General features: G+C 56.4%; 1 protein-coding gene across 1 annotated transcript in view; it reads right to left on the reverse strand.

Moving 5' to 3' along the window:
- Positions 1-604: 604 nt before the first annotated feature.
- LOC136303885 (transient receptor potential cation channel subfamily M member 8-like) overlaps positions 605-15,740 on the reverse strand; it is a 63,345-nt gene continuing 48,209 nt past the window's right edge. Inside the window, exons 2-3 of the mRNA XM_066207584.1 lie at positions 1,649-1,767; positions 605-934 (exon numbers count right to left, since the gene is read on the reverse strand). Of these exons, the coding sequence (XP_066063681.1) occupies positions 605-934; positions 1,649-1,767 (449 nt within the window). The remainder of the gene's footprint in view (positions 935-1,648; positions 1,768-15,740) is intronic.

Below are 15,740 nucleotides of genomic sequence, written 5' to 3' on the forward strand. Positions count from 1 at the left end.
GACTCCGTTCCTAACTGGCCTCTGCTGAACCCCACTGGCCCCTTTGTCTAACTATGCACAGCAGCTTTTGCTGTCATGGTAAACAGATGGTTTGATGAGCAAGGTCCTGCAATCATATCTAGCAGAGCAGACTGCACACACTCTTCCTCCCCTTCCTCTGTAGTTAAAATCAAGAATATAAAGGCCATTTGTTGTTGCTCCGAATAAAAAGCTCCATAATACTGAAACCATTTAGAGGTTATTTTGGGTACACAAAGATTTTACCATTACGTTAAGAGTTTCTCTAATTGTGTTAGAAACAATATGAAGTTCCAATTGAAATATGAAATGATATCTGCTGTATAAAAACTGAAAGGAGTTACATCACAAGTCATGAGTTAGAAATCGAGCTGGTTGCAGAAATTTACAGACTCTAAAGGTACAACATGTGTAGAATGGAGGGCCCAAACCACCTTTCTGTCTACTGCCTGGAATTGGTTAATCAAAAAAGTTAATGTGAAACAAAGACATTTTCAAGAAAAGCTTGTAAGCTACAAGCAAAAAACAATTGCAAATCATATATTTAATTTAATCTTGACATTTGCAGTTAAGAGTGAATGACTTATTATGTGGTGATGGTTATGTGGTAATGCTCCTCACTCACTGAAAGCTGTATCTCCATCTCCTCCTTGCTGTTTTTGTAATGTCTTTTGAAACCTCTCTGGAAATCCTCCACCATCTTCCACACGAAGGTGAGGAGGGCATCGTTGTAGGGGTTCTTGGCAATCTGCAGGTTCCAGAACACCAGGCTGCTCAAGTTGTTGGTGTATAGCTTCCTCAGGACCCCTGTGGTGAGGAACTTCCGCAGATTCAAGCCGTTCTCCAGGAAGAGCCAGACAAATTTGGGCCTGTCTTTCACCAGGGCTGTGAACATCACATCCTGAAGGTCAGCAGCCTAGGAAGAACTGGAAAAGCAAATGTGAGGGATCACATGTGAGACATGTAAATTTCATCTATGGCCTGATACACAATCACTGTCACACTTTCATCAGAATCAGGCCGGGGGCTTTTTCTGTGCACAATTGCCTTGGCTAGATGGCCCAGAGCATTTCTGGCATGGGCAGATCACCTTTCTAACCAGTGATGATAGAATGGATGGATCATCAGGGAATGATGGAGCTGGCTCTATGGACTATCCTGACTGAATGAGTTGGAAAGGACCACAAGGATCATGGAGTCCAGCCCCCGGCCCTTCACAGACACCCCAACAATGCCACCCTGTGCATCCCTGAGAGTGTTGCTCAAATGCTCCTTGGGCTGTGGCAGCCTTGGGGCTGTGCCCATTCCCTGGGGAGCCTGGGCAGCGCCCTGTACCCTCTGGGAGAAGAACCTTTCCCTGGTCTCCAGCCTGAGCCTCCCCTGGCACAGCTCCAGCCATTCCCTGGGGTCCTGTCCCTGTAACAGTAGAGATGGGAGCTGCCCCTTGTGAGGAAGCAGCAGCTGCCAAGGAGGTCTGACCTCCTCTTCTCCAGGCTGAACAGAATGTGACGGTCAGTGCGGGAGCAATAGACACTCTCTTGACACAGAGGCCCAGGTGCTGAGACAGTGGCTCCTGCTGGGATGTGTCCCTCCCCACAGCTCCCAGCACTCCCTCAGAAGGGGGCTGCACCTGCCAGTTTCGGTCATTGTTGAAGATCTCGTCGCTGACAAGGTCCAGCTGGTTCCACTCCAGCAGCAGCTTCAGCTGCCCGTTCCAGTTCTCCCTGTCGTGCTCCTTGGTGCTGAAAGCTGCAGGCGAGGAACAATCTCTGAGTAACAACCAGGCACATTTATCATCTCTGCTTCTCACACTGCCAGGACAAGACTTCTTCCAAGTGGCTTTTTCCCCAGACTCATGCACATCTTCCTGACTGGGGGCTGGAGGCTGCTGGAGGCTCAGGGATGTATTTATGGTCCAGGACCACTTCCTAACCAAGATCAGCACAAGGCTTTCTTCAGGCTGCTCAGAGTCCTGCACCCTCTACACCAGGGAGATTCTGCAGGATTCCCAAGTGGGGCCCTACCGGCATCCCCAAGACTCTCCAAAATGCCTTCCCAGTTACCTGGTTTGGATCTTTCCCATGCTCAGAGATCCCATACTGCTGTTGTAGCCTGCCCACACCCCTTCAGCAGAAGAAGACAGGCTCCAAATTGAGGCAGGAGCTTAGCTCTAGGGAGATGGCACTGCTCTAAGGAAACCTCCTCTAGGGAATAAATAGCCATCCCATTTCCATTTATTATTAAATTCCCAAACAAACCCAGAAAAACAATTATTTGCCTTTGTACAGAGCAAAGGAAATGGCATTGCCCACAATTCCATCTCCAACTTCTATTCTGATCACTGTCAGTAAATGAAGGCTTTCAAGGACGTCTTTGATCTACAAAAAAAGAGAAAAATTCCCTTTCAAAGCTTTCAAGGCTGTTTAGTAGCAGATCTTCTAGATCCTTTAACAAAGAAATTTATCACCGCATCGTAGTAAAGCTGCTTCTCATCAGTCCTGGGTTTTAACAAATTTAAACAAGCCTAAATGGAAGTAGATAATGAGTTGGATTTTAAAGTCACCAAAGGACAACATTAATTATCCTCTGAACATACAGCAAAGAAATGTGATTCCCCGATGCAGATCATCTTTAACACCAAGATATCATCTCAGTAATTAGAAGCAGCAAGAAATTTCCATTAATGTCATCCTCTGAGTGTCACTTTGCAAAGCAGAAGACCACACAGAGGCAAAACAAAGGCCTTGCTTTGGTTTCAAACATTTTCCTAGGAAGGCATGAGAAGAACCTAATTCTTTTAAGGAATCAAAGCTCTCCAGGAATGAAAGTCCACTCAGTGCAACAAAAGTAGCCCAAACAAATGAGTAGATTGCAAAAGGGCTAATCCTCCCCCTGCTCCAGATATGGAAGTGGCCAAGAAAGTAGAGCTCTCCCCTCTTCTTCTCTGCAGGAGAAGCAGGATGACTAAGAGAAAAAGTCCCAGCTATTCCTTCAGTCCTCCATCACCAAAGCTGTGCCATAGCACAGGTGCTGCCTTCAAAGTGACCCCAGTTCCAGCCTAGACTTCTCACCTTTCAGAGAACTCCTTCCCCAACACGCCCAGCAACAGCAACCCCAGCTCAACACCCTGCCAAGACCCGCAGCTGTCCCCATGCCTGCGCAGAGCTTTCCCACCCCCTGGTTCCCTGCAAGTGCCGTGGCATGGCACTCAGGAGGATGTGCTCCAAGGCCTTCCCCGCTAGCAAGCTCAGGCTGCCAGGCCTACGGTTCCTGGATCATCCTTCCCACCCACCCTTCCCGTGCACGGCTGGTCCATTTGCGCTCAGCTCCGACTTGGCCGCTTCACCAGGACTGCTGCTAAAGGATGGAGAGCAGCCCGGCAAGCTCCTTCTCCAGCTCCCTCTTTACTCTCGGGGCAGGTAGAACATGCCACAGGAAAGCAAGCAGTGCCAAAAGACTTGGGCCAGCATCAGGCACATTGAGGAATGAAACAAGGCCTTTGTTCGATGGAAGGAAGCACAAGCAATTGACAGAAGTGAAGAGGACTTAGCACAGATATCCAGAAGTCCTTAGCACCAGTTAACATCAGCAAAACCTGGAAGCCTAACTTGACATGAGAGTGACTTGATAAAAAGCTTGAGACATAGCCTTTGGGAAGACCTAAGGGCGGCTACAGAATCAGCCCTGTGCAGGGAAGGCATGAGGAAGATGAGCTGCTTTGGTGCGCTGAGACTCCTCCTGGCCAGCAGGTGGACATTAACTTCAGGTCTAGGATTCTGACGCAATGTGTTTCCTTCTAAGCCCCTGCCTATGGAATCACCTCAGCACTCTAAAGACGGAAGGGATTTTTGATAGAATTCCTACAGCAACCCACTGAAATTTGGACGTGGCGAAGAAGCCTTGTGCTGGGGTGCAGAGCCCTAACATCCTGCCAATAAAAGAGCTCTTGGTGGACAATGCATTTGTCTGCTGATTTCATTGAATTCTAGAGACCTCTCAGGACTGCTCTGTCCTGAGGGAAGGCCCTTGACCTTGAGCTGCAGGCACTCGCGCAAGCTTCAGATCACTTCCCTCAGCTTCCAGGACCTCTCTTGGCCGGCATCCTGACGGGGCGGTAGGACCGCTGCCAGGCACTGCTGGGACCCAGCAGGACAGGACCGGCTGTCTCGTGTCCACGTAGCACCCCCTGACACAGCCAGGGTCATCCCGAAAGCAGACAAGGCTCACGTGTCAGCGCAGAGGGGCAAGGAGCGCTGGGCTCCTCTCAGGGTGTCTCAGCTGGGCCTGCTCCACAAGACGCCCCCATTTGAAGGCCTGCTAATGCCCAGCTGCCAGAAATGCCTGCCTTGTTCTCTCCAAGATGCAGAGGAAGAGGCAGGGAGCAGGGCCCATTGGGAGGCAAAGCTTCCAAGCCTTTTCTGAGGCCACGCACACAGCAAGAGCAGCCAAGACTCTCCCTGCTGCCTGGCCCACACAGCCCAGCTCGGTGCTGGCCCTCTGGGCCACAGCAGCCTCCAGCAAGCAAGAGGCAAATGCATATTGCCAAGACTTGAAACACAGCAGACAGCTAAGACGTGAGACGTGTGTGCGGGAAGGCCTTTGAATTTACAGCTCTCCAAGACAGCTTTGGGGCTGGCAGCTGGACAGAGATGCTCCTGCTCACACCTGTGTCCAAAGGGGGGAAACACACTCTGCTGCAGGTGCTTGCCTTGGTCTCTGCAGGTCCAGCTGGATTCCAAACCTGCTCTTCACAGCCTTCTCCCTTCCCTTGTCCGTCTGCCAAGGGCAACGGGCCTCAAGGACTGAAAGGACCACAGAGAGCCAAAGGAGGACAGTTGTTCCTACATCACTGGGAGCTCCTAGGAAAGCACTTTCCTTCAGCAGCTAGCCCCTTTCCCCCAGAGGCCTTTCCCCGGATTGGAAGCTTTCCTGGGGAATGCCAAGACACTCTTAAGAAACCCTGGCAAGGCTGAATTTCTTTCTGGTCCTATCTGGACAGGCGCTCCAGCTCTAGCTGGCATTTCCCCCAGTGTGATTCCAGCTGGAGGTTGACACATGCAGCCCCAGGCCCTCTACAAACACAAGCTGCCCGCTGCCTCCACTCCTGCCTGCGCTCACAGCAGCAAAAGCAGGCTCTTCCCGGCCAGAGACCAGAGCCCTGATCCCGCAGGACGCTCTCGCCAGCACCTTCCAGGACTCTCCGCTGTGCACGCAGCACTTTTCCTGCCCGCTCTCCACAGCCTTTGGAAGACAGAGCACAACCTGGCTGGCGCTGCCATCAGCACACTGCAAACACGGGCAGAGGAAGGAGAAGCAGGGGCTGCTTTGCGGCCATGCCCAGGAGAGACTGGAAGGCTGCCCTCCCTCTGCTCTCACTCGCTTGGCTTTCTGGCAGCCTCTGAGGCAGGGGCTGCGATTCCTCAGCTCTGGGCACCAGAACCGCAGCCGGGATCCCGGAACTGCCTGACGGCGCTGGGGCCATTGGCTGGGTCACGCGTCCGAGTCTCGGCCACCGTGCTGCTGCTGCTGCTGCTTCACTTGCCCTTAGGCACACCCCAAGCTCCCTGTTAAGGCCTGATGGTCTCTGCTTCTGCCATCTCCCCGACCCTGTGCAGGGATGGAGCACTGCTGTGCTTTCAGCAAGCTATTCTTGAAAGCTTCCAGCATTCCAAGCTCCTTTGCCCTCTGTAGATGCTTGCCATGGAATCCCTCACAGCTGGCTTCAGAGCGTCCTCAGGTTGGCTCTCTCAAAATCCGGGAGCTTCAGGCTGCTCAGTAGGACCTTAAACTGCACAGTGTTGTGGAACTGGACCTTCAGCACAGGCACCTTTCCAACCTGACGCGGCCTCGCTCCTCTGTGTCTCTGCACAAAAGACGGCGCGCAAGAGGACGGCAGCAGGGGCCTGTGTGTGCTAGGGCTCAGATTTTACACCGTTTCAGCTCCACAGAGACGCAGGTGAAGTGAAGAAGCCAAAGTGTTTATTAATTCAAGGCCAAGCAAAGGGATGAGCTGGGAAGGAATAAGGGGGGATGGGCAGGGTCTGAGGGCTGGGGGGAGGGAGCTAAGTACAAAGAGCGAGAGGTGTGAAGCCAGGAGAATTGTGCTCAGCCTCAGCTGTGCGTGGAGCTCCAGCAGCACTGAGAGATGGTGTCCTCTTCAGTGTCTCCTGGTGTGTTCTTGGGACACCGGTTTGCTGGATTCAGAAGACGTCCCCAGTTGTTTAGCTTTCTGGGGAAAGCCGGCTTCATTTTGCAGGTTCAGAGCATGACAAGCTGTTGTCTTGCCTCTGGGTTTGAAGGGCTGCAAGAGAGAAGAATAGAGACATGGTCAGAGGCTGGATCTGTGGGAATCCTAGGAGATCTTCCTGCCAGGGCCATCCCATCCAGCCCTCGTCCACACAGGGAGCAAAGGCCTCCAGAGCTGAGGATTGCAGCTGTCTGCCCGGGCAGTGCAGCTTCCCCCGCCAGAGCCGCTGACGGCCCGCTGCCCTCACTCACCCTGACTGAGAAGGTGAAGCTGTCCTGGCTGCCCCCTCAGAGAGCGTGTCACGGCCCCAGCGGCACGGCTCCCTGCCAGCGCCGCTGCCAGCCCTGTGGCCACACGGCCTCCTGCCCCGGCAGGGCTCAGCCCGGGCCCTTGCCGCCAGCTGCCGCCCCAGGGCACGGCTGCCAGAGGGCGGCAGCAGCCCCGAGGGCAGGCGGGGCTCCACGGCGCCGGGCCCAGATGCCGCTGCTGCAGCCGGGGCAGCAGCAGCCGGGGCCGGGGCCGAGCTGCGGCGGGCCAGGGAGGGAGCCCGGGCTCGTGGCTCACCCAAGAACCACATGGCTGCCTCTGGCAGGGACTCCTGTGGGTTCTCCAGGTAGGGCAGGGCCCGGCGCAGGTGCTCGGCCGCTAGGATCCTGTCATCTGCCAGCTGGAGAGAGCGGCAGGAGGGAAGGGTTGGCGCGGGCTCAGCCCCTGGGCCGGGCTCTGGCCGCGCCCAGCCCCGGCCTCCCCTGCCCGCACGGCCCTGAGGCCCGGCCAGCAGCCGCTGGCGCCGGGCTCTGGAGGGGGCAGAGGGCCGGCTGCTGCCCGGGGAGCCGCGGTGCCGCCCCGTGCCCGCAGCCCCGCTGGGCCGGGACTCCACGGGCACCCGGCTCGGGGCCGCAGGAGCCTGGAGAAGAGCCCGCGGGGCCCAGGGAAGGCAGCGGCGTGTGGGGCGCAGGCTGGAGCCCCCGGGTGCAGCACTGGGCAGGGGCCACGGCTGCCAGCCCCGCGGCCACGGATCTTCTCCAGGCTGAGGCTGCCACTTCTCCAAGCCATCCTTACCTTGCAGTCATCGATAGTCAAGGGATGTTCCTTTGTCAGGAGCTTCTCGAGATCCCTCCTCTTCAGGAACTTGGCCGCACAATACAGGGTTTCCCGAGAGGCCTGAAGAGCAGCAGAGATGCAGAGATGGCACCACAGCCCAGGGCACAAGGACTCGCATCCCTGTGCCAAGGCCTGGAGAAGGACGCAGCCTCCTCCTCCTCCTGCAGCAGGGCAGGAGGCAGCTGAGCCCCCGTCCCAGGGATGCACAAAACCTCACATTTGCCACACGCCGGTTCTCATCATGGCAGTAGAATAAAAGTAGGTACAGGCTCTTGTTTACAGTTGCCTTCAGGCGCTTTTTTCCCTCCTTCACTACCAACTCCATCACCTTACAGAAGAGGTCAATGGAGAGCAGTTGCATGTAGCTATTTTCCTAGAGGAAAGGAAAAAACCTAAGCATCAATTACTCCAGGCCCACCTAGGCAAAGGCCTGAAAATGCAGACAGCACAAGGTTTCTGGGCAGCACCCAATTCCTGTGGCTCGGGTTGCAGAACCTTACATTGTTAAAGAGCGCCAGGAGTGCCTCAGCCAGCTTTGGGGCGGTGGTGCTGGATACCAGGATGTCTTCGCTCTCCAGCATATTAGTAAGCACACGGAGGGTCAGGGCAACCACCACTCCATCTTCATCAGCCAGCAGATCCACAAAGCTTTCAGACAGGCAGCACATTCTTCTGGCCTGTGTGGAACACAAGGCTGCGCTGTGAAGCTGTGAACAGCTGCACCAGCGACAGCGCCCAGGCACTGCAAGCCCAGCCTGCTGCCGCAGGGCCCAGACACCAAAGGCCTGTCCCAAAGCACTCGGGCAGCTGAGGCAGGAGAGCTGGGAGCAGCTGCCTCAGCTCCTGAAGCCCAGCCAGCCCATGGGGCTGCTCTCCCCAGTGCAGCTTCAGCTGCTGCCCCCTTCTCACCATCAGGGGATCCTTGCTGAGCACCAGCAGGCCTTTGAGCGCCAGGCGACACCTCTTCCTGCACTCGGTCCGCAGGTACCTCGACACGACCCTCAGGACCCAGCCACCACATTTAGTCCAGTCCAGGCATTCCAGAACCTGAAAGGCACAGGGCAGTGGTACAGGGCCCAGCTGGCAGGAGCCCAGAACTGCCCAGGGCCAGCCCCAGGCAGCAGCAGCACAGGGCGCTGGTGCCATCCCAGGAGGCTAGGGATGCGGCTGCGAGAGGGCAGAGAGCTGGGAGGCAGCTCAGCCAGGCAGCGCTGCTCTTCAGGCTCACCTCCACAAGGAATGCCAGGAAAGGCAGATCGCAGCCTGGCTTCTCAATGCTGAGCAGCCGGAGCATGCGGGTTGCGATGCAGGAAGAGAAAGGGATCAAGACATGGCGCATCTCCCTGTCAGGGGCAAAAAGGAAGAAAGAGCCTGAGTAGGGGGGGGCACACTTTTCTCAGGACTGACTCCCAGAGGTGCAGTCTTTCCCCAGCATCCCTGGAGGGGACGTGGGTGCTTTGGGAGGTGGCCACTCCTGTGCACCCTCCTCTCCCAGCCTTTTCCAGTCTGCTCGGCCGTCCCTAAAGAGACGAGGCCCTCTGGCCCATGACCAGAGGGACTGTGTGGGGCAGCCCGGGCACAGGGCACCAATTCCAGGGACAGCAGGGAGCAGGGGGTCTCACCTGGCCAGCAGAGCCACAGCATAGTACTGGGTATGAGCACAGAGCATGGTGTCCCAGCCATGCTTGGACTCCACAGCCATCACCTCATTCTCACACTGCAGCCGGCAGAGCAGGGTCTTCATGACCTGCACTGCAAACCTGTGTGCAGAGCAAAGCCCGGGTCACATTGGGAGCACTGGCACTGGCCACAAGGACATGGAAAGGACGGGAGGACGGAGACCTGTTGGGGTCGCTGGGAAGGTGGTGTTCCTCTCGGCACGCTCTCCAGAAGTGATCGACTTCCTGTGGTGGCATCTGCTGTGTGGTGACGACAACATGGAAAAGCAGAGCCACAAAGAGGCGGGAGGAAAAAAGGATCATTGCCTCGTGGCACTCAGGCACCTGGACAATCACCCACACCACCAGAGTTGCCTGCAAAAGAAGTTGCCATGGAGAGCGCTCAGTGCGAGGTGTCCATGTGGCAGGGCCCCAGGGGAGACGCAGGGGGAGCAGCGGGCCTGGTGGCCCCTGAGCCTGCCCTTAGGCCAGGTTTCAGCCCAGGGCCTGAGGCAGGGAGAGGATGGAGAGCTGCTGGAGAGGCGACCTGGGGGTGAGCAAATGCCCAGAAACTCACAGCCAGAGCAAAGACGCCCTCCTTGTCCCCATCCGAGGTGAACGTGCTGTGCAGAGGCCAATCCTCCATCACACAGAGCAGTGTTGGCAGAACCTTCTCCACTGTGAGACTCGATGAGCCTATGCTTCTCCAGATCATTGCAGCAGCTCTGTGGGATCAGAGCTCTGTGTCAGGGGCATCTCAGCCACACTACCATGCCCTGTGCGGCTCTGGGGGCCGGGTGACAGAGCCCCGGTGCCCTGAAGGGCAGGGAGGGAGCACGGCAGCAGGCTCGGGAAACAGAGGGGCCCGAGGGTCCCGGACCTGTCTGCCGCTCTGGCAGAGCCCATTGCACGGGCCGTGCAGGGCCATGGTCCTAAAGGCCGAGGAGGCCTGAGCTCTCCAGGCAGGTGGGCCCATACCTGTCACATGTTGGGGCACAGCGCAGGAGGGTCAGCACCACATCAGCTGGGTGTTCTTCGGCCAGCCTCACGATGTTCATGGGCAGCCTGGTATCCACATTTCCATGCGATGCAAAATTCTGGTGCATCTTCTTCACAATGGCTGGCACCTGGAAAAGGCATGGGGAAGACTTGGGCCGCTGTCTAGGAGAGCAACTTCACCAGCTTCCCCCAAGAATCGCTTCCCTTCCTGCCACGCTGTGCCGGCCTCAAAGGCTGAGGGGGCCCAGTGGCCGTGGCTGGAGATGACACGCAATCCTGGGAGGCCTCTGGCCCCAGCCCCAGGCTGTTTACCTGCTGCTCAGAAGGAATACCACTCTTCTGGATAAAATCCACGGCGGGAGCAGGAATGGCAGTGGGAGTGGGCGTGGCGCCAGTATCTCTGATGCCCTGAGTCTCTCCAGTGTCAGCCGTTTGGAGGGCCACAGCCTCAGCCACTGCCTTGTCAGCCCTTGCCCTTTGATCATTCAATGCAGCATCAAAATTTTCTAATGGCTCAGCCAAATCCGTGTTGACATCAGGCTCTGCCTGGGGCTCGGTCAGCCCACAGTCAGGCTCAGCTGAGCCCTCAGCTGCCGTGCTGCTGGTGTTTCTACGCCGTATGCGCAGGAATTTTCGGATCATCTGCAGGAGAACAAAGGACAGGGAAGAGAGACGTGTTCCATGGAGTGCTCCAAGCGCGGTGCTCGGCTGAGCAGTGACAGCAGGCCCAGCCCAGGCGGGGATGGCTGCAGGTACCTTCAGTGTCCTGCGGAAGCTTCCACCGGCAGGCCTCTGCTCTTGTGTGCCATCCATGGCTGCATCTGGCAAAGAGCGAGAGCAGCCAGAGCTGAGGGGCTGCGGGAGAGGCCGGAGAACACAGCCCAGCCCTGCCCTGCCCAGGCTGCGATAGGGATGGGATGGGATGGGGCCACATTGGCTGCAGCCATCAGCCCTGTGGCCCAGCTCTGCCACTCACCATCCTGTAGTGTCTGGATCTGCTCGGGCTCTTCAGGCTCTTGTGCTGGGGTAGCTCCAGGGCCTTTGCTTTTTTTTTCCCCTGAACACTTTGGACAGGCCGAGAAATCTGCCCGCCATGCCACAGCACCTTTCAAGAGAGATGCCTCAGGAAAGCACTGAGGCAACAAGTTGTGCACTTGCGCCTTGAAAGCACCTGTGGCAGAAGAAGCCTCAGGAAGGCTGCAGGACAGCAAGTCCTGCACTCTGGTCTCAAGGGCTCCTGCCACAATGACAGGAGGTTCCTCGTAGACGATTCAAGCCACCAAATCCCACAGTCCGGCCTGGAGGCCACAGGCCACGGGGATAAGAGATGACTTGGAAAACCTCCGAGTCACCAAGTCGTGCAGTCTGGCCGTGAGGTCAGCTGCACGAGTCACTCCTCGTAGAAGCTCTGGGTCAGGCACAAACGAGTGCGCTGTGCGGGGGCTCCTCACAGCACCGCTCTGGCGCGTCCTGTCCCGTCGCCTGCTCCAAGGAATGTGGCCTGGCTGCGTCACCGCCAGCACCTATGTCCCCACGTGTCACAAAGGGTCCTTGGACACCCTGTGCCATTCCAAGCCACGGTGACCGCGCTGCTGCACCGCGTCACAAAGGGCCAATGCACACACTGTCACCTGCCCTGGGGCCGCTCCCAGCCCAGCCAAAGTGGCCCAGGTTGGAAGGAACCCCTCACCCCAAGTGTCTAAGACAGCCCTGAGACAGCATTTTTCGCAGCGGCTCAAACCGTTGGCAAACGCTGCCCTGCTCTGCGGGTTCAGGGCAGCAGAAGGAGCCCCCAGGGCCGCCGATGCAGCCGCAGCGGGAAGGGCACGGGGCCTCGCACAGAAGCTGGCACGGCCTCCCTGGGACACGTCCCAGCCGGTGGCCGTCCTAAACCCGCGGGTGTGACACAGACGAGGAACCTGTGGGCCGGGGCACGGACGCTGCTCTGACCCCTGGGGCCAGGGCAGCGCTGAAATCGGCAGGCGTGACGGAGCCCCCGCCCAAGCAGAGCTGCCGCCCCCCGAGCCCTGGCAACGCTGGTGCCATCTCCTGCCCCAGAGACCTGTGCCCCGGGGCGCTTCTCTGCCACAGGGCAGCCAAAGCCAACGGGCCCTGGCGGCTGGGCTCCTTCCTACAGGGGATGTTGGCAGGAGCACCTGGAGCAAGTGCTGGCAACACTTGGTCTCTGTCAGAAGCTCTTACTCCATGCTGAAATTGTTTTCTACTTGGAGTGATTTCCTGAAGCACAAAATCACCCTGGCAGCAGAGGCATAGAAGGAGTTGGCATTTAAGAATCCTCAATTCAGGAAAGCTTTTCTTCCCGTTACTCAACTCAAGTAGTTGCAAAAAGTTGCCAACTTCCTAAATTTATAGCAATGGCCTGAGAACCTGATAGATTTGCAAGCTTCCTTCCCATCTCAAAGCAGTGTTAGAAATGATCAGAGCCAATTTCCAAACTCAAAGATTTAGTTAACAAATTTGAAAAGCAATTTCGGGAAATGCTACGATAAATCAGGACAACATGGATCCAATGTTGGGTGGTCAATCCGGGAGCAGCAAAGGGTGCTTCTCCAGAGTACTGCCCACAACTTCGGGGTCTCGGAGGAGGTGTTTTAGACCATTGTTCTACCCTGAGGCAAAAACAAGACGGTAACAAAGAACCCGAAGAACATGACATCGTGTACATAAGAGAATCATTGAAATGTCTGGTGTCCGCAAGGGGTATCTGAAAGAGTTTCCTGAGAAATTGAAAAGACGTCTGCATGAAAAGTCTCCGAATCTTCTGTCAGATGGTTTCTGCCGCCCTCCGCCCAGATTGGTATGGGATCTCCTGATGAGCTGTGAAGATGTGGTCAGCCCATGCTTCATGGGCCCTTTCCCGCTTATCTCTCTGGCAGATGTCCAGGTAACACCTTAGGACAGTGAAAAGACTGTGGTATGCAAAGAGAGGCCCTGGAAGTGTTTCCAGCAATTCAGGGGATTTTACCTTCCACTGCAAAGTTTTAAGACACACGATTAAAATCCAGGAATTTAATACTTTGTATCTATTACAGCAGCAACACATTTGCCTTAAGGTCATCCACTGCATGTCGCTTTGCAAAGCAGAAGACCACACAGAGGCAAAACAAAGGCCTTACTTTGGTTTCAAACATTTTTCTAGGAAGGCATGGGAAGAGCCTAATTCTCTTAAGGAATCAAAGCTCTCCAGGAATGAAAGCCCACTCAGTGTTACAAAAGAAGCCCAAACAAATGAGTAGATTGCAAAAGGGCTAATCCACCCGCTGCTCCAGCTATGGAAGTGGCCAAGAAAGTAGAGCTCTCCCCTCTTCTTCTCTGCAGGAGAAGCAGGATGACTAAGAGAAAAAGTCCCAGCTATTCCTTCAGTCCTCCATCACCAAAGCTGTGCCATAGCACAGGTGCTGCCTTCAAAGTGACCCCAGTTCCAGCCTAGACCTCTCACCTTCCAGACAACTCCTTCCCCAACACGCCCAGCAACAGCAACCCCAGCTCAACACCCTGCCAAGACCCGCAGCTGTCCCCATGCCTGCGCAGAGCTTTCCCAACCCCTGGTTCCCTGCACGTGCCGTGGCATGGCACTCAGGAGGATGTGCTCCAAGGCCTTCCCCGCTAGCAAGCTCAGGCTGCCAGGCCTACGGTTCCTGGATCATCCTTCCCACCCACCCTTCCCGTGCACGGCTGGTCCATTTGCGCTCAGCTCCGACTTGGCCGCTTCAGCAGGACTGCTGCTAAAGGATGGAGAGCAGCCCGGCAAGCTCCTTCTCCAGCTCCCTCTTTACTCTCGGGGCAGGTAGAACATGCCACAGGAAAGCAAGCAGTGCCAAAAGACTTGGGCCAGCATCAGGCACATTGAGGAATGAAACAAGGCCTTTGTTCGATGGAAGGAAGCACAAGCAATTGACAGAAGTGAAGAGGACTTAGCACAGATATCCAGAAGTCCTTAGCACCAGTTAACATCAGCAAAACCTGGAAGCCTAACTTGACATGAGAGTGACTTGACAAAAAGCTTGAGACATAGCCTTTGGGAAGACCTAAGGGCGGCTACAGAATCAGCCCTGTGCAGGGAAGGCATGAGGAAGATGAGCTGCTTTGGTGAGCTGAGACTCCTCCTGGCCAGCAGGTGGACATTAACTTCAGGCCTAGGATTCTGACGCAATGTGTTTCCTTCTAAGCCGCTGCCTATGGAATCACCTCAGCAGTCTAAAGACGGAAGGGATTTTTGATAGAATTCCTACAGAAACCCACTGAAATTTGGACGTGGCGAAGAAGCCTTGTGCTGGGGTGCAGAGCCCTAACCTCCTGCCAATAAAAGAGCTCTTGGTGGACAATGCATTTGTCTGCTGATTTCATTGAATTCTAGAGACCTCTCAGGACTGCTCTATCCTGAGGGAAGGCCCTTGGCCTTGAGCTGTAGGCCCCCGCGCAAGCTTCAGATCAGCTCCCTCAGCTTCCAGGACCTCTCTTGGCCGGCATCCTGACGGGGCGGTAGGACCGCTGCCAGGCACGGCTGGGACCCAGCAGGACAGGACCGGCTGTCTCGTGTCCACGTAGCACCCCCTGACACAGCCAGGGTCATCCCGAAAGCAGACAAGGCTCACGTGTCAGCGCAGAGGGGCAAGGAGCGCTGGGCTCCTCTCAGGGTGTCTCAGCTGGGCCTGCTCCACAAGACGCCCCCGTTTGAAGGCCTGCTAATGCCCAGCTGCTAGAAATGCCTGCCTTGTTCTCTCCAAGATGCAGAGGAAGAGGCAGGGAGCAGGGCGCCTTGGGAGGCAAAGCTTCCAAGCCTTTTCTGAGGCCGCTCACACACCAAGAGCAGCCAAGACTCTCCCTGCTGCCTGGCCCACACAGCCCAGCTCGGTGCTGGCCCTCTGGGCCGCAGCAGCCTCCAGCAAGCAAGAGGCAAATGCATATTGCCAAGAGTTGAAGCACAGCAGACAGGTAAGATGTGAGACGTGTGTGCGGGAAGGCCTTTGAATTCACAGCTCTCCAAGACAGCTTTGGGGCTGGCAGCTGGACAGAGATGCTCCTGCTCACACCTGTGTCCAAAGGGGGGAAACACACCCTGCTGCAGGTGCTTGCCTTGGTCTCTGCAGGTCCAGCTGGATTCCAAACCTGCTCTTCACAGCCTTCTCCCTTCCCTTGTCCGCCTGCCAAGGGCAACGGGCCTCAAGGACTGAAAGGACCACAGAGAGCCAAAGGGGGACAGTTGTTCCTACATCACTGGGAGCTCCTAGGAAAGCGCTTTCCTTCAGCAGCAAGCCCCTTTCCCCCAGAGGCCTTTCCCCAGATTGGAAGCTTTCCTGGGGAATGCCAAGACACTCTTAAGAAACCCTGGCAAGGCTGAATTTCTTTCTGGTCCTTTCTGGACAGGCGCTCCAGCTCTAGCTGGCATTTCCCCCAGTGTGATTCCAGCTGGAGGTTGACACATGCAGCCCCAGGCCCTCTACAAACACAAGCTGCCCGCTGCCTCCACTCCTGCCTGCGCTCACAGCAGCAAAAGCAGGCTCTTCCCGGCCAGAGACCAGAGCCCTGACCCCGCAGGACGCTCTCGCCAGCACCTTCCAGGACTCTCCGCTGTGCACGCAGCACTTTTCCTGCCCGCTCTCCACAGCCTTTGGAAGACAGAGCACAACCTGGCTGGCGCTGCCATCAGCACACTGCAAACACGGGCAGAGGAAGGAGAAGCAGGGGCTGCT

This window comes from Chamaea fasciata, unplaced genomic scaffold (genome assembly GCF_029207755.1).
Source record: "Chamaea fasciata isolate MVZ Bird 193981 ecotype frontalis unplaced genomic scaffold, bChaFas1.0.hap1 SCAF_42, whole genome shotgun sequence".
Classification (NCBI taxonomy): Eukaryota; Metazoa; Chordata; class Aves; order Passeriformes; family Sylviidae; genus Chamaea; species Chamaea fasciata.